Raw genomic sequence first — 18,908 nt, 5'->3', positions numbered from 1 at the left:
AAATGTTTCTTGTAAACTGATTGAATGTTTTTTCTATGCTCTTGGAAATATTTTATACATGTTGATAAAGACTGGACGTAACAGCAAGGTTCCTTCTGGATTCGCTCTAAGAAAACCTGACAACGTGTTTAGGTGCCAGACGGCTGCTCAATATCAATGTAATTTTCATTTTTACTAACAAGAAAAAGGGCAGAAATTATCATCCACAAGCACAATGTTACGAGGTTCACCTGGGGAAACCCTTTTTGGTATATTATTCGTGTATTTGTTGACTTGGAAAACTGGCACTTCTACCAACGGGGACAACGAGAGTAAAAGAGAAAGGTGAACGTACATCAACAGAATAGGTTGTGCCTTTGTCAATCAGATTTATCGGTTTATCAGATGTAGGCATATGTGAATCATGATGTAGGCCAAAGCATACCATGCACTGATGCAGCTTTCTGTGTCCTTGCTCCAATACGATCAGATGATATGGATGATCTTGTCTCATAGGGTCTGTGGATAGGCCCTAGAATTAGGAAAGAGTCTGTATGGCGTCCATGTAGAATTCTTCCCCAGGCCCTACATCATGCATGACATGCCCTACTTCATTTTGTTTTCTGGTCCAGATGATTTTTAGTAGGCCTACATAGAGCCCAGCCATGTCCAAATGTTACAGAAGGTGATTCCTGGAGCAGGGTTTCCCCTGGGATACTGATATGTATGAGGTGGTCAAACAGATTTTGCCAAAATTCAAGTACCTAAAAAAAAAGGATTTTTTTTTTCAAAAAGGCCTAAAATAGATTGTATATAGTCTAATAATACATTTACTCCAAATTTTCCCTCTGACATAAACCAGTCTTGCATTCTGTGTCCCTCTTTACCATTCTTAACTATTTGAATCTGATCTGTTACAGGATAACTAAGTTATTTTGCATTTTCGTTCTATCTTTGTCTATTTTAAGTGTGGGGTGGTAAAATTCAACAGAAAAGCCTGATGTGGTCACTAAAATCAGTTAGGTGGGCTGCCTCACAGTTGAATAGGCAAGGGAAACCCTGTCGTAGAGTCCAAGTTACTGTCGAACTTGTTAAGGAAATAAGGTTCCAAATTGCACTTCGTCTGAATCATTATTCAGTACTAGGCCTACAAAGCCACGATGACAAAGCTGTGATTGCTTAACCAATATTTGTGTTTTCTTTTAAAGTTTAAGGGTTACACACAACAAATGTCGAATCAACTGCGCCCACTGCTGTCAGCCAGGAACAAACAAATTAAAGTTTTGGGTGCAAAAAAATTTCTAATCGAGTAAATTTGTAAGACCTGCTCTGCTATGTGATTGTAGGAGCTGTTTCAGCAGTATTTGTCACTGCACCTGTTATTATGGTACACAAAATGTATTCGTGATGTAATTGTATACGTAAATGTACTTTCTTACAGTTGTCATTATGATCTCGTTGTGGCTTGGACCTCAGAGATAAGCAATAGTTTGGTAGCTGCAACCCCACTTGTTGCTGACATCAATGCCGACAAGATATTGGACATCATTTCACCAGCATTCACGGAGGAAGTTGTTGTCCTTGACGGGGTCAGAGGTCAAAACCTTGTGGGGTCAAACTGGCCAGCGAGTTCTTTAGAGAACTCATTCCACGCCTCACCTTTACTGGTATGCTTTGGACAACCTATGTAATCCTGTGTGTGGTAATCTTGACAAGATTGTGGAATTGAAAAGTTCTTTTGTGGGTTGATGGGTTGCTCTGCGCCATAGGTGGCGCAGAGCACCTGCTACAGACAAGGCGGGGGGTGTAACTGGGGTGGTCAGTTGACATTTAGATTGGACTGTTTGATCATCAGGGGTATTCAAGTTGATGAAAAAGTATGTGTGAAGTATGTGTGCAGTAAATTAAGGCAACAAGAATTTCATTCCAGGAGGTCACTGTTTTTTCCCGACGTGACATATCATCCGTTAAACATGCCCTGAAATGTCAAATCAAGTAGGGAAAATATTGAATCATGATCTTTTATGTAAGAAACACAGTTTTCAGACCTGTCTCACTGGGTGTCAAGTGGTGTTCACAGGGTGTCTCGCCCAATAGGTTTAATTCATCAAGTTTTTGATGAAATGAAATGAACCAAAAAACAAAGTCAAATATTGCTGGTCACATGAAAACGTATGGTCGGAGTACAATGGAATTTCCTATATTACTGTGTGGTTTATTTTCCCAAGTTTTGTGCTTTCAAATAAATATAATCTTTGTCCTTAAAGTTTACTTTCTTTATTTTTGTCAACATAGTATGACATTGATCAGGACGGAAGTGATGACATTGTCTTATGTACATCAGATGGAGACATTCTCTTCATTGATGCCCGAGGAAACTGGATGAAGGAAAGGACAATGAGTATCCCATCCTTGGATGTACGGAAGGAATGGTGGAATGTGACAGGTGGTTCAAGACAAGATGTGATCGGCCAGTCCGTAAGAACATCCACGCAAAGACAGGTATGTCTGCACTAGAGAATTGGCCAAGATCATTTTCGATAGTATACACGATTGGGCAATATGATATCGCGTACATGTACATTTGGCCCTAAAGGTACTGTCATGTTGAAGCTTCTGCGCTCGGTGTGCATTATATCTTAATTCAGTCAGGTTTGCCACATTTCTATTTATTCCTTAAATGCTGTTTCTTGTTATTTATTTTAGCGGTCTTACTCTGATCTCATGACAGAACCACTTTCACCCTTCAGAACACTTGCTGAAGCGGTTTCCCACCATTTGTCGTGTTTTGAAAGGGTTTCACTGCACTGCTCTTAAAAGCAAGTTTAACTCGACTGGAAAAGGTTTCAAATGTAACCTTGTTTTTTTCCAGGCCGCTCATTCAAGAGATTCTTCTAGCAAGCAGTACATCAGTGTTGATCCTCACGTGTTAGCCACACCAGTTATTGCTGATCTGAATCGAGATGGCATCACTGAGGAATTAGTTGTCCCAGTTAGCTACTATATTAACAGCAAGATCGACAGGTAGCTTATTTCAAAAGTGATCAGAGCCCTTCATCTGAAGCAGTAGGTGCTGCTACACTACTTCGGGGCACTAGACTGGCTTTTCTCCTGTCAAGTAGTCCGAGGGATGAATTACATCTAATTGACATTTTTTGGTAGTCAGTAGATATTAAAGAGCAATTAAATTGGCCAAAAGCTACCGTGAGGAAATGTGATCACATGGCTTGTTGCATACATCACAGACAACTACATGTACCTTCTTTAATAAACAAAGCCCTAACCTCCTCTCCCCCCAACAAAATTGACCTTGCTACTAAATGCACCAGAGGCAAAGACTGTGGTCTCCTGGAATTTTATTGATGACTATACCCACATCAGGGTTAAAGTTAATTTAGTCTTTTCTTAATCTTTCTTAATTTGTAAAGTTTTCCAGCAAATCAAAATTGATTTTTCTCTCCAGGGTCACATTGAATGCCACACTGAAACACACCTTGTGCAAATATTGATTCCTCTGAACCCGTATCAAAATAGAGATCCAGTGTCCTTGGATATGTACATTATGCTCTCTCTTCACTACTTGCAAATGCCCTTCTGATTTTTCTGCCCACTGAGAGCACACCTACTGTGATGTGAAAAATGAAAAGGCTCAGTTACACCTTACAATATAAAATTCCTTCTTCTTTTATTTGATGACTGCACAAAGTTTTTTATTTTGCCAACTTTTCATTTTTGGTTTACCATTTTGATCAGGTCAGAAATAGAGCTCATGGAATCAGGAGTTCCTGACTTGGATCTGCGGGGTTATCTAGCAGGTGGCATTGTTCTGTTTAATCTCACTGCAGGGCAGATTTATCAGGAAGTGATACTGGAGCTCACAATGGTAAGTTAGTCAAATCATTTGATCTCCGTATTCCCTCATGGTGTTGAGTACAAATTGTGACTTCATGAGGTTTGGGTACTTACCTCAACTAACTGGATTACAGATACTTTCTACTTAAATTATGTTGACATTCAAATCGGTTTTGTACTTTTGGTGAAGAAAATGTACATTGTTCATTACAAGGACATTACAGTGTATGAGCAGCCATGGGCGGTGAGAAATATACCAAGTAAACAAAACCAACCCTCTGATAAGTTAAATGAACTCCCTCCAACTTGCTTCATGTGGAATCTTGGCTGATGCACTTGTATCAGTCGTGCAGTGCGCTCAGTATGAAGAGAATTGGCCAAATCCAACTGTTTGGCAGAATGCTCACAGAGCAACCCGGAACCAAATTAATTTTTTGTTTGTTTGAGACTTCTTGGCACACGATGATGCATACATGATACTTGGCCTTCTTTTTCACAGATTTCAAGATTTTAATTTGTTTTATTCATGAATTAAGATTAAATTATGTGTCTGTACTTTCTTACATCTTCTTTCTGATACAAGTACAATGTATTACACACGATTCAATTTTCAATTGTACAATACCAAAAAGTGAATCACTCCACAAATGGAAGTGGGAGAGAGTCAACAACTTGTTTTGGGGGCCATAGGTTTTTAAATTTCTGTATGTTACCTTTTTTTAGCCTTCGTTAGAGGTAAGGCTGAAGTTTGAGGCTTTTGGGGTAAAGGAAATGAAAAAGATCCCCCCCCCCCAAAAAAGAAAATTTGGAAATTGTTTTCAAAATAATGGAATTTTACTGGAGGGGCATGGCCTTGTGTTCCCCCATCCCAAGAGACTTGTGGCTGTTACTGGCCTCAAAACCAGTCTTTCAAAAAATGCAACACATAGTGGCCAACGTTTCAATACAGTCATTTGCAAAAGTGTAAGGCCACCTGGAGTTGGTAAACTGTCTCATTGAATGATTACATAACATGTTTTTTACAGTTGTCCATAACATCAGAGTATTTCTATGAGTCCACTTGAATGACTTTTTTTGGGCAAAGGCAGGTCTTGTATTTTGTCTGTAATGCAGCATGGGTATAATAAAGCCAGTTGAAGTTATCAGAAATGAAGGTGGGCACAGTCAAATAGCTCTGCAACCAAGACACTGAGGTTACACATTGAAAATAAATATAAGTTGCCATGATTAATTAGTTCAACTTTGGGTTTTTTCTTCAGGTTAATGCATTTTGTATGGGGTACTCCAAAACTTTTGCAAATGACTGTACATTCAAATGCCACAAGCCCTGACTCCTGAAAATTTTTAACAATATTTGAGCAATACTTTTTACTGCAGCCTCTTTTTTGCAACACTCTGGGCCAAAACATAGAGAAGTATAGAGGTTCTACATGTTAGCCATTTTTCCGGTAAGAGCTTTTGTTCCACAGAGACACACAGAGTAGACCTTTTGTACTATCCCTCCTCGCCAAAAGCAGTCACTGGAAAGATGGCTGCCATGCAGAACCTCTATTTGCTCCAAAAAATGTGCTGAGTCCAAGTAGCCCACCTCCACAGACTTGTTGGACATAACTCAAAACTTTGGGAACACTTGTCAGTGTAACCTATCATCCATACCTGTGAGTGCAGATTGCCAAATCATGTTGGTCGATTTGGGTATTGAAACTACATAAAACCTTGTTTTTACAGAGAGATGATGAATTTCCAGGATACATCCTCTTTACTCCAACTGTCGTGGATCTTGACAGTGAAGGAGGCCCTCTAGAGATCATCGTGGGAACCTCAGCAGGCAACCTCCATGTTTTAGACCATACTGGTACCCCGCGGACTGGTTTCCCTCTGTTACTCAGCACCTTACATGGACAGGTACATGCATGATTAATTGGTAATTGTGTTGACATTTGCATGCTTGACAGGGCCTCCGTAAAAATGATGGATTCCACATTTGCAAATGTTAGTAAGAGATACCATAATAAAGCAATGTCCAACCTTTTTCAATGCTCGCAGTATGGAATAAATCAGAAATGTTAAACAGTTATTTGCAGGCTTTAGTAAGGTCAATACAATCAACTAATACACAGAACTCATGATTCGTACAATAAAATTTGAATTTCAGAGCGATATGAATCTTTCCTTGTGTAGCAATTTGTTTATTTCTAACGCGGGTAGATGCTTGTGTCTAAAAGCTGACTTTTTATTTATCCACAAAAGTTGCTTAAGCTACGTGCACGTACATACGGTGTAGGTACGCATTGGTCCAACATTATTTAACCAATACTTGGTCATGAGAAGACCTTTAAAAAAAATCACACCCGGTTCTTATGAATTATTTATCTTCAGACTTGCTAAGTGCTTTGAAGCAGAACTCCGTGGTTTATAAAAAATTCAGCACGGTCAGTCAGCTGTATTCATTTAATTTGCCTCGAGGTAATGGGCCAAGGATCGGTCACCTTAGTGGACCAGAGAGGTCAAGGGTGAACTTTTTTAGTGCTGCTTCATACCCACACAAGTGGTGACCATTGACAGTGGCACCATAAACGGAGCCTCCCAAAGCAATCTCTTAAATGCTCCATTGATCACCGAGGAAACTAAATTTGACTTGGCATCATTTGACACTGGGGACTGGGTTCCAATGGTCATGGAATGGTCCTGGGTAAGTCAGGGAAATTTGGGGAAAAAATAGGGTTTCCTGGACTCCTGTGGTCAGGGAAAAAAGTCGTGGAAAAAGTAATATAAATCTGGATCATGCAAGGGTTATTTTTGATGGGCGGCCATTGATGTGGCAACGAAAGGATAGATTTACATACAAGCTGTATGATTTGGCTTTGGTAGTTTTTCAGTCCATAATACCAAACAACTTATTTCTATAAAATGGTATTAAATTCTATGGAAATTTTCATATTTTAGTCCTAAAGAGTATTGGAAAAGTCACAGAATGTGGCTTTCAGATTTCTGCATGAACCCTGTGGAGCACTGCCTATATATTTGTATGCACAAGTTTCTATTTACTACGCCATGTTTTTAACTCCATACAGGATATTATACCGTTAAATGTTCATTGACATCCTTGAACATACAATATTGGGTTGGACCTTTCCTTTCCGTTTTTCTTCCTTTTTTGTGTTTGCTGGGAGAAAGAATTTAAATTGCACAAAACATTCCCATTGCTTCACTACAGTTCACGAGTAGACATAGGCCTCTGGTTTGTCACTTGGTTCCTAACTTGGTACTTGGTAGAAACTCTTCCTGAATTCTCCACTAGGGAGATTAACAAGGAGGCCCTCAGAAGAGTGGACACTAATTTGATTTCAGTGGGTTACTGCAGTGAAGTTGTTTGTAGTTATGACTAAAAACTCCTGACGAACTTAGGTGAATCAATGATGGTCTGATGACAGTTGTTCCGTATTTTAATAGTTTTGGAAACAAGGACTGTTCAAATACTAATGATGAAATATGGGTTCTTTGAAATTGTTTGCTGATGCCCCTCCGTAACCCCTTTGTTTTAGGTATCAAGATGTATCTAGTGTCTATGATGATGATTTGATGGCAAATTTTGAAGAAGGTTGTGATTTGATGGGTATCTCATCTCAACTGGAGGGTGTCCCAGTTTAAAGTTGCCAGCATATCTTTTATACTACTGTTTCTTGAGTAATCTCCAGAAACAAATCTGGCTTTTTTCTGTTGAACCTTCTCATTAGATGATGTACTGTATGGTTCACTCTAAATGGATTCCAAGCAGCAATACTTTATTCCAAATTTGGTCGTACAAGTGTCGGGTAAAGCTTCTCTTTAATGGATCTGGAGCACGTGGAAATTACGCATTATGACTAAACTCGACTGAAAATCAGTCCCAAGCAGTGGAATTCACATGCTGATTTGGCTTCTTAATTGTTCTGTGCTCAGCGATCTTTTTCATGCAGGAAGTTATCTGTTGAAATATTGCTCAAAATCAGACAGGTTACATGTACATCGCAACAGTGGCATGAGATTTTAGTCAGTAAACCCAATTTGTATTCAGAAACAGTCTAGTAGAATGTTTCCTTGTCTTCATTTCAGAAAATTTCTTAACTGCCACAATATGCACAACTGCCCCCTCTGTTGCCAAAAAGCTGTTAGTTTGAAGAAACATCATGACACCCTGCTCCAATGAGGCCATGCTCTGATCTACAGCATTCATTTTCACATAAATGCATGTGAATAGTACATGTATACTGAGAATTTGTGCACATTCAATTGTAAATTGGATTCTTACTATGTGCACTTTTTCTAGATGGCAAAGACCTTGATGTGTCTTTCACTTGGTTCATTTTTGCTCGTTCTCAACCAGCCAAACGGGACACTGGGATGGGTAATGCCTTTCAGAAATGTTGTGCAGGAACCAAGAGCTCTGTAAAGACTTGTGGGTAACATTAAGAAATGATTTATATGCGGCCATGAAAAATTGCTTTTAAAACTTATTCTGTGCTCCATGTAGCCTCAAAGCAACTTTGATTGTAATATGAGATATAAACTGTGACTTTTCCCCCTGATTTCAGATCACGGTCGAAGATCTTGACGGTGACGGACACCTGGAGATGGTCGTCATGGATACTAGCTCTAATGTGATGTGCCTGGATGTGACTGGGAAGGAATTATGGGATAGCCAGATCTCTGGCTCATCCTCAGCAGGTTCCAGAGTTGCTGATATCAATCAAGATGGCAGCCTGGATATCATCATAGCAACCAATGATGGGTAAGTTTTGGATTGTGTTGACTTTTCTGTGAAAATGGCAGATCAAATCTTGAGTTAATTGATAGCAACCCCTTGCAGTCATTTGCTTGTTTCTGCGTCATCCAGACTTGGTAGAGACTACAGTTAGGATGAAGTAGACAACTTTGGAATGTAAATCTGGTCAAGAGTTTAGTAGGTCTCACATCCTCAAGGTACATTCTGTAGTCTTCTTTGTTAGCAGATCTGTAGCTGTGTTTTGACACACAAAACTGACTGGCGCATTACTGGTGACAGGTGCATTCCCTGGGCTGTCATGAGCAAACCTGGTTGTGCCTTCAGCTGCATGCGCATAAAGCCAAATAAAGAGAAATTCATGGCCATTTTCAAATCCCAATTTTCTTTAGACTTCAGGCTCATTTCAGGCTGTAGAATTTTAAAAATTTTGAAAAAAATTCCAGGTGTGGAAGTATAAAGTGGACATTTGATATGAAGTTTGGATTTTGCCACCTTTCCCTGGTCTTTGTTTCAGGCATATCTGGGTGCTACGAGGAGACACAGGCAAGTTGGTTGCTGGTTGGCCTTTAGATCTCGGTGGCAGGTTTCTAGCTAGTCCTGTCATCACCAGACTCAAGCCCTCACCTCACCCGCTCGATATTGTGAGTCCATGTGTTCCTGGTTTAGTAGAAAGCGAGTTTTGTAACTCCAGAATTGCTTCAGTTGAAGGTCAAACCAACCAGTTGTGTTTCCAGTTGCCTGACCCCACCTGGACAATCAAAGCAGAACCTGTATCTTTTGTTAGACACCTTTTGCCAGTTTGCTATCCTGGTTGGCTGAACCAGTCCCACGGGGTTCACTAAAATAGGCTAGTGCAGAAAATTTGCACTATAAACAGTCCCAAATCCTCCGATTTCAATATGATTTTACATACACTCTAGGGGGTTAGGATTAAGGCACTCTACTCAAAAGTATTGACTGACGAACACATAAGTACCTTTGAAAATGTGCTCCATCATTGCAAAGTATTAACTTAACACCTTCTCGCATTTATGCATGAAGCTCGCTGTTTTCAGTAAGTTTCAGATACAAAGACATTTTGTTAGAAAATATAATGTTTCAATGGAAGGAAAATTTGTGTAAAATCTTCCTTCAAACCTTTTTCAAGCAAGCTCCTATATCCCGTTTTTAACTGCATTGGGATTTTTGTCAATCACCAGGTCATTGCAGACTACGAAGGTAGTCTTTACATTATATCTGGGGACGGTGCTTGCCTTGAGGTCATCCATCTCGAGGAGAACATCATGACCCCAGTATTAGCCGCTGATCTCTTACCCACGACCTCTGACCTGGAGCTGCTGATAGCCAGCAGCGACGGCACTTTGGTGTGCCTGAAGATGAGGAATGGAACAGAGAGCAGAGAAGGATCTGAGTCGGGGAAGAACAAGAGGGCGTGGTCAGGAGAGGCGTGGCACGCTGACACGCCCACTTATAACAAGTTCACCAATTGGGACAATGAGGTGTGAAGGCACGACACTGTTAATGCAGAATCAATTGCTACCTAAATCTGCTACTTGAGCTCATGGTGTATTACAAAACCTAAGTTTTCTTTGAGATCTTAGTTAGGTACCCCATGCTTTTCCTGTCTCCCGATTTTACCTTCAGACATTGTCCTTCTTTGTCAGCCTTGGATGGAGACCTCTCACTATGAATCGTAAAGCAATCGATTGCATTTCTTAATAAAAGATTATTGTTTGGAATTCAGAGTGCATTCAAGTGACAGCATCACCTGGGCCAACCATGTCATGTGTAAACTCTGGTTCGTGCATGTATGATATGGATTACACAGGATGAATGTCTGTGTAAACTTGTAAAGCCCTCACTTGGGCGGCAGGTCAAGCCGGCATCTGCCTCAACTTTATCTGTGTTGAAGTCACTTTGCTGCAGCCTGAAAGTACACACAGCTCTATGAAAACTGGCTATGACTACTCTGCCATAGACTCATGCATAATTTCAGGCCACAGCCATGTAATTCGGACATAGCCCTTCTCTTTATCATAGGTTGAGGGTCAGCCCTACTTGTGAACAGAACCCAACAGTTGACCAGCTTTCTGTTGCCTGTATTCACAAAAGTCGGCCATCTTGAACCTGAAGCAAGGCAATTAATCTGTGTTGCATTTGTCTGAAAAAATGTCTGGGAATGGTGACATTGAGGTCAATTGTAGATTACCATCCTTGTGCTCTGATGGTAATTCCAAATAATGAAGAAATGTCACGCTGCCCCTATTGTCCATATGAAAACGATTGTTCAAAATGAGGCTTTATCAATAAGTATAGCAAAATAGTCAGGCTTCTTCCCTTTACAGAGTGTTCAGAAAATGAAGTGATTCAGGAAGCATGACCCTAGATGGCAATGTTGTGAATACTGCCCATCCTGTAGGCATACCATTTTCTAATTTCATGTTGTCGTTCTGTCTGTATTCCCACAGGTTGGCGTTAGTTTCACAGCCAAGACAAAGCAATTAGAGTATGTAGCCGGAAAAACTTTTGTCATCGCATTTGAGATCTTTGACAACAGACCCAAGTACATCTCAGACTCGACGTATCACGTGCACGTAAGTCCAAATCATCTGAATAGCTGGAGATTTGACAAACTTTTCTTCCTTCTGAATTTCTTCCATAAGTTTGGCATCCCAGTTCTTGAAGTTTGTATGACTTAAAAGATCTTTAGTCCACTTTTGTTCACTGGAAAGTGTACAGATCTGACATACAGCAGACATACACCAGGTGGTTATTAATGATCAGACAAGTTAGAAGAACGACATTGGACATTACTGAGTGGAGATTCTATTGCCATTTTAAGATTTGTTACAAAAAAGTATCCATTCAGTTTTGTTCGTCTAGGTAGACATTTTCGACAAGAATAAAATAAAATGTGAAACTTTCCAGTCTAGTGGCAGCTCAGGTGTACAGCAATAGCCCTATACACTGATGACGTTGTACAGTGTTCACTGCAGTGCATTGTGGGATAGAATGGGGGTTGTCAGTGCGGTGTAGTCAATTCCAAAGTACAATGAATGAACAGTGAACATACATGCAGTATGATGAACATAGAGCGCCAAGGGCACTGTCTCTTCGACAAGTTAACCTCTGACTAGTACAGGATTTGGGAACTTTACTTTATTCTCATACCTGTGCCCTGAAAAACAAAGAAATGCAAGGAAAATACTCTCAGCACAAATAACAATGTGCATGCATTTGCACAGGTTGGCAAGAGATTAAACACAAACAATTCAAAAACATAAATATATGAATGAAAATTTGAAAGATCAAAAAAGTCAAACCGATGCATGGACAGGAAACATCGTAAAAGGTAAATGTGGTGAATCATCTCAAAAAGCTCTGAAGAATTGTAAGCATCACATACAGAACTTTGCTTTCCAGAAGATGAAGTGTCCTCAAACTGCCTGCGGGTCTAGAATACCGAAATCAGCTACCTAAAACAGGGAAAAAGGCATAGTTCCTAAATACACTGTAACCTTGCAGCACTACTGCAATACCAAATGAGGAAAAGCTAGTGCCAAATATGGAATCTACCTCATGAATATTCATAACATCTTGGAAAAAATGGCGAGTGCATGTGCTTAGGCAGGCCTTGGGTGCACACAAAAACTAAGTTCCTAACCTTGTATAACATTCAGTTATCATAGATATAAAAACATAAATGACCAAATATCCACTGTTTCTTGTCCAGAAAACAATATTGAACATTACAACCATGTCACCTGAAAAATCGGCTTTGATACTCGGAAAATTTTAAAGCTCAAAATCAGGGAAAGTTTTTGCATGGCACAAGAAAATCATTGACGCGACAAGAAACATCATGGCGGCAAAGTATGGCGCCAAAATGTGACTGAAAATTGCGGCACAAATTCCTCATCAAATAACAACCTATGATCACTAACACAATTATAATGGAATCTTAAACTCACCAGTGGTGGTCTGGTGTAAGGCTCTTGGAACTGAGTGGTCACAACATGGTGGAAAAACGGGCACTAAAATGGGCTAAAACTTGGCATGACTGAACAATGGCGTAGCTTAAGCGAAAAACCACAAGGACCACAAGAGGGCGCTATACTACATTCAACTGCAACTCACAATGCCAAGGGCGAACATAACATGCAGACTAGCGGTGAGATATCTGTACTGATGATGCCGATCTTTGCTTTCATGCATGTTTTTCTATGGTGCTCAGTGGACCGTCGGCCCCCACTGGCTTCATCGGACAGTAACCACGTAAACAAAGTGTGACATCGTCAGTGCATGTCTGTTGGAGGTGCCTGTTACTGATGTCTTCAACTGGGTCTAGGTTTTACTGGCCGCAAATAGACAAGTCCAGGGAGAGGCCATTGTCACGGAGCCATCACACTCATGCATGGGTTTGAACTTGAGCATGTACACCCATTTGGGCAAGTCACAACACCCCATTGGTCTGAGTGAATTTCAACATGCAGATACCACCTGTGTGCATACAGGATTGCTCTGCAGTAGTCACTAATTTTGGTCACTGGATTAGTCTAAAGGAAGGAAACTCAGCCATAGCTCCGTAAGAAACATTTTCTATCTAGCCTCACAATGCCTTTTTGTCTCTTCCGAGACAATGTATAAATACAAATTTGTCTTCTTTTGCAAAGCAGATAACATGTGGGAACATTATCTTGCTGCCTAAAACAATTCTCCTGGAACCTGGAATTCACCGAATGAGAATAGCCACACCTGATCGTCCAATCAGAGCAGTCGTCACTGTCCATGTGACCAACCAACATGGCCAATTGTTCAGAGACTCCTTCGCCGTGAGGTACAACTATTCATTCAAACTAAACACCAGTAAAGTTTTCTCTTAATTTTGGGTCAAACTGGAAGACAGGTTAATTAAGGGAGAATTCAATTGCAGATGTCTACTGGCAGAACTATCCACTTTCATTTGAAAAAGGTTACTTCATAAATCTCTTCGCTTACCAGTTGAAGACTGATTACAGGTGGTTAAGAACTCTTTTAGCTGTGAAGCTCAGCTACCTGCATGCTAAGCTCATCCACATGGTTCACAGCTATAAGAAGTGGGCTGCATGCAAGTTAATGTCATTTCAAAATCCGTTACAAGAGTTTTTGAAAACACATTCATAAATACCTCAGATAGTCTCCCTATTCAACATCATTAAACTTTTAAGATGGCTCACGTTACTCAACGCTGATAATTCAATGGCATTAGTTCCGTCCATTCTCCTATAAGACCGGCCAAGCACATATTTATTCCCTTAATCAAAGGAATATCTCTGTTGTCAGTATCTAACACTAATGAAGCATGTACCATATCAAATGTATCAACGTTTAAAAGAAAACTGAAGCCATCCACTGACCAGCATAACCATATGTGAACTGTCTCTACATGGTGAGATGAAAGTTGGAAATTGTCATTCCTCACTACAGTGAGGCTAAACCAGTGAGGTTAAAAGTGTCATCCATTTTTTCTAGATGAGCCTTTTAGTACATTTTACTTTGAAATAAAAGTGAATCCTGTCATTACTGTCCTTCTTTGTTGAGCAAAAATTCCCACTCTCAGTGAAAAAAATGCCTTGCTGGTATATACCCCAATTTATTCAAGCAACAAAGGGACAAGAATCAACAAAATATGATAAAACCTCCAATGAAAGTGCATTTTGGTTCATCAGCAATGATTTAGTTGCCACGCCAACATAGTACAAAGCCTTTACCTCGACTGGAACAATTACCAAGGTACCAAGGCCTTTGCAGGCAATTACCTGGCAAAGAATTTATCAGCGAACCCTGATATAATTTAGTATTGACATTTTAATTATTGTTGTTTGCCCAACCTTCAGCCTGCACGTCCAAAGGCAGGGGGAAAAAGAATATCACCTTGGAAATATTTAGCCTGGGAAGCGATTCAAGCTTCTTTTTTTTTTTTTTAATAATTGATGGTTTTTGAAACCTTAATTAGCCGGCTAGAAGTATTATTGTCGGAGAGAAACATGAAGGATATTATCAAACTTGCTCAAGCGTTCAGTCTAGGTGACATTGGAAATATTATGACAACATAAATCAATGTGGGAAGAACCTGACGTGAACGTAGGCATACTGTTCGCAAAAGGGGATATAGAAGGGGAAAAGGACACAGACATTTGTTTGGATAAATCTAAAAAAACAGTGCTGTATTGTTCAACGAAATCTGAAGTTCACATTTATTCAGGGGTTTAAGTGTAACATTCAATATCTGGATTGTCAAAAGCGATTCTCAGTTGATCCCACACATATGGAAAAGAAGTAAAAATGAGATGTTAGTGTCCATTTTTATTTGTGCTTATCATTCGAGAAGATTGATTGCTGGTACCATATCATGTTATAATGAACAGTGCCTTGCCAAAAACTTGGTTGGAATAACATTATTTCCCTTTGGTTCCTAAACATTGCCAGTGGCGTAAGCCAGCGCTGGAAATTAGCGGGGGAGGGGGATGGGGTAAGGTGCCAGGTGGGGGACGGCTTGCCCTGCCTGGCCATGGAAATTTGGGGAGTGGCACCATATGACGTCATGTGGCTGATGTTCATGATAGCGATGTACATCTGTACTCTGCATTCAGACAGGTGTATTTAAAGCCTCTTAAAAATTGCTTTTACAGTGGTGAGTAATACTAAATGCTTTTTATAAGTCTAACCAATTCTTTACAGTCGGCTTCAGGTTTTTGGTCACCACAAAAAAGTGGGGGAATGCTTCAATAGTCCATCCCCCCTCACTTCAAAAAGTATATCCCCCCCAGATTTACGCCCATGAACGTTGCAAAATCTACAGCACTAATACCAAACAATCATAACATGGAATTTTATTGACCAGACAATGTTTATCAATGTTCTAGTGAGATACATTGCAGTTTCAGATATATTTCTACGCGTGATTGTCTCTTGGCTAAAGTTGTCCTGCATTTATTCCTTTACCCTGTTCCTCCCTTCTCAGAATCTTTTCCTTCTTTGCTCTCTGTTCCAGTTTCAACCTCCAGCTTGTCCAGGAACTCCAATGGCTGTTATTTGCTCCGTTTGTTGTCATGGTGATCCTATTACTTCTAGTTCATGGCTACCCAGAGGTTGACCTTTTACCTATGACTCAAAGCTTTAAACATAGGTGAAAATGTCTAGTTGCTTTTTTGGAGGTCTTTTAAGGTTATAAAAGGTGATCAGTGTAGTTCTCTCTAACCTACTGGTTTCAATTTACAAGTAATCAATTTTTACCTTCAAATCTCTAAAGCCTTCTAATCTACCAGTAGGTTTTTGGAGGATTTTAAGGATAGAGGAAGTTATATCCCAAACACTTTTCACTTTATATGGGTCTTGATGTCCCTTGACTATTACAGCAAAAATGTGGAGTAGATAAATTCGAGGGTTCAGCAAGGTTCCTTGTGAACATTCTACAGAGGGTTACTTACCTGTGTGTTCTGGTATTGTAGTTACTGAAGTAATTGATGGTATCATGATATTTTTAAACATTTCAGACTGAACAGCTGTTTGAAATATTTCAGATGCCTATTTTGATAAATTTACACAAATATTAGACCTTCTAAAGTGTAAGCTTATGAAGACTAAAAACCAAAAACAACCAAAGAGTAAAACATTTATTTAAGCAATATAATCTTCGGCATTCAAACTTGGTTGTTCATCAAATTATTATCCAAAAGAAAGTATTAGTTTGAAAAAAGATGTAAATTTTCTGAGCAATTTTCATATTTTCCCAGTTTTTATCCTATGGAAATTACATCACGCTAGAAAAAAATGATTACTGTGTAGTGACTGTGTCACGTGGCTGTTTTCTTGATGGAGTTATCGTAAGAAGCCTCTAATTTAGTCCTTTTTTGATAATGAAATAATAAATATAGGTTAATAGTTTATTTTGGTAAAAGGAAATATTGGTAATCGATTTGAACAAGATTGATTCCTCAGTCTTGAGGCGGAGTCTTAAATCCCCGAAGGGACAGAAATCGTGTGGCTAAACATACAGCCCAAGCCCGCTAGTTTATCCCTGAAGGGAATTTACTTCTTCTACCCCCGAGGTCCATGTACTTCAGCATAGGATGCATTATTGAGAAGACCGGATCACTATCTGATGGACTTTCTAAATACCGGCGTAAATTGTCTGATGAATAATAGATTGTCGTGAGGGATTACCGCGGCTAAGTGTCCACACACGCCCAATCTGTGCAACGCGGGAAAGCACATGAACTGATTTATTAATGGTTCGTAGGCGATACCGTTGCATGCTTCGACTCGCCATAACGATGTTTCTGACGTCTTTACATCTGTTATTTTTTTTCCCGCTACGGAAAATCTTCACACTTTGAACTTGTTTCCAGTGCCCAGTGTGTTTGTCTTGTTGAATTGGCGCAAAATGATTAAAATATGAAGGGGAGAAATTCATCTTGTGGCTTTTTGCGGGACTGTGAAGTGAGTCAAGTAGTTATCATGGAGTCGTCTAATTAGCGGAAAAAAATTGCTTTGCAGGTTGACACTGTGAACATTCTTAACATGCTAAACAAAATCTACACTGCATTTCACTTCAGTTGGTAACCTTTGCTTGCTTTTAGAGAAAGTATTTTACCCAGCAAATGTCTGTACAAAGCTTATACCTGTTACTGCATCTTGGTGGTAGGCTCCCTGTTCTTCCCTTGCGCCTAGCCCGATGACCAGAACTGTTATGCAAACCGTTCATTTGCAAAGCTTTTATTTAGCGCACAAATTTGTTCGTGCAGAAGAGTTTAAAAACAAGCTGCTTAATAAAAAACTTCCCAAAGTTTCCAAAGAGAATGTCGCAAGTCTGGTTTACAACGACAATACCCGAGACTGTTTCATTCGGCTTCAGCTAATTTTCGGCAGTTACGTCTGTTAAAACTGGCGGGAAATGAAATTAGATGCATTAGTTTTCGCATTTACGTGGGATGGGGGAATTTGAGTTCAAAATATACCAATGCATGTGAATAAGTTACATGTATATAACTGATTTGTGGAATTACTTACAATTTTATTTATGATTTCATCTGGAGTGCCTGACTACATTACGGTGGGCAGGTGTGTATTTAGCGAGTAAGGGTGTTGGGTGCAATATTCTTCTTTTCTAGTGTTCAACCTGTGTGACCCGAATCCCTCACATCGCAGGTCGACCCTTGGACTGGGTTTTCCCTAAACTTGGTTGTCTGAGGATTCCATGGATGGTAGAATATAGTTCTGGAGTTTCTCTGCGACTTTTTAAAATCGGGTATTTTCTTCATTATCTTCGGTTTATATGTGTGTTTTGCGGGTTACTTTCTGCCCTTGGTGGTTGGACGGTGGTTGTGCCCTTGCGAGGAGATCCGTGAAACGAATGAAAAGACTGACGCCTAGAATTTGGGCCGGGTATTTTCTTCATTATCTTCGGTTTATATGTGTGTTTTGCGGGTTACTTTCTGCCCTTGGTGGTTGGACGGTGGTTGTGCCCTTGCGAGGAGATCCGTGAAACGAATGAAAAGACTGACGCCTAGAATTTGGGCCGGAAGCTGTTGCCGAATCTAAGAGCAATCATGCATGATCATATGTTGAAGGCAATGTTGACGCTTGTTCCGTTGCTGCTGTTGCTGCTGGTTTAAATTCAAGACGTGATAAAGAGAAATATAAAGTGAACAATTTTGCTAAACGGTCGTGAGTGTGGACGGCTGTGAACATGAACACTTTGGGAAAATGTGACATTTCAGTGCTTTTATTCACCCAGAGGCGTTGCTCCCCCACGCCCCATACCCAAGTGGGTGGGTGTGTGTGTGTGGGGGGGGGGGGGGGTATATCAGCAGGGGAAAAAAACCACCTCAGTAGAACTCAAGTTAACGCTTTAAACAGTGGAAGAAGGAGCATGACTCGCCACCTGTCCATCACCGATCTACCGCGAAATCACAACACTTATGGAAATATCTCAGGGGCTCCGTTTTTAGCACATCTGAGTTTATTTACCGCGATCAGGCGTCCGTCGTTGCAGCTAATTGAGGAGACATATTCCCGGCCGACATTCATTCAGGTTTGTTATGGGAGTGGATCGCGAATGTTCATAATGTCCATAATAACAGTCTCGACTCCGTCAGTGCTTTGTCCAGGACGGCTACTGTTCAAGTTATTATTTGCGAAATTATTCAAATGAGAGTAACATGAACACGCATACCCCATGGGCCTCGGTGATGCTTATTTTAATGCCCCCTCCCGACAGCCACTTACATTTTGAGCGTGTTTGTCAGAAACATTCATGAGTCTATATGCA

At 40.2% G+C, this 18,908-nt stretch overlaps 1 protein-coding gene across 1 annotated transcript; it reads left to right on the top strand.

Annotated features, from left to right (window-relative positions):
* The first annotated feature begins 111 nt into the window (after positions 1-111).
* Positions 112-17,050, top strand: LOC110986256 (uncharacterized). Its single transcript, XM_022247995.2, has 12 exons — positions 112-324; positions 1,421-1,646; positions 2,275-2,481; positions 2,852-3,003; positions 3,733-3,862; positions 5,560-5,736; positions 8,406-8,602; positions 9,111-9,237; positions 9,796-10,095; positions 11,065-11,190; positions 13,273-13,433; positions 15,630-17,050. Exons 1-12 carry the CDS (start codon positions 215-217, stop codon positions 15,766-15,768), a joined length of 2,052 nt encoding a protein of 683 aa, XP_022103687.2. The 5' UTR covers positions 112-214; the 3' UTR covers positions 15,769-17,050.
* Positions 17,051-18,908: the final 1,858 nt, after the last annotated feature.

Source organism: Acanthaster planci, linkage group LG01 (assembly GCF_054643075.1).
Source record: "Acanthaster planci isolate LZ-2023a linkage group LG01, COTS_SCS, whole genome shotgun sequence".
NCBI lineage: Eukaryota > Metazoa > Echinodermata > Asteroidea > Valvatida > Acanthasteridae > Acanthaster > Acanthaster planci.
This window is presented reverse-complemented; position numbering and strand designations above follow the sequence as displayed.

Bases quoted from the DNA above. Each gene is read 5' to 3' on its own strand.
- LOC110986256 (XM_022247995.2), top strand. From the start codon at position 215: ATGTTACGAGGTTCACCTGGGGAAACCCTTTTTGGTATATTATTCGTG. The intron at 1,647-2,274 runs GTATGCTTTGGA...TTGTCAACATAG, and splicing joins TCCACGCCTCACCTTTACTG to TATGACATTGATCAGGACGG. The intron at 2,482-2,851 runs GTATGTCTGCAC...GTTTTTTTCCAG, and splicing joins GAACATCCACGCAAAGACAG to GCCGCTCATTCAAGAGATTC.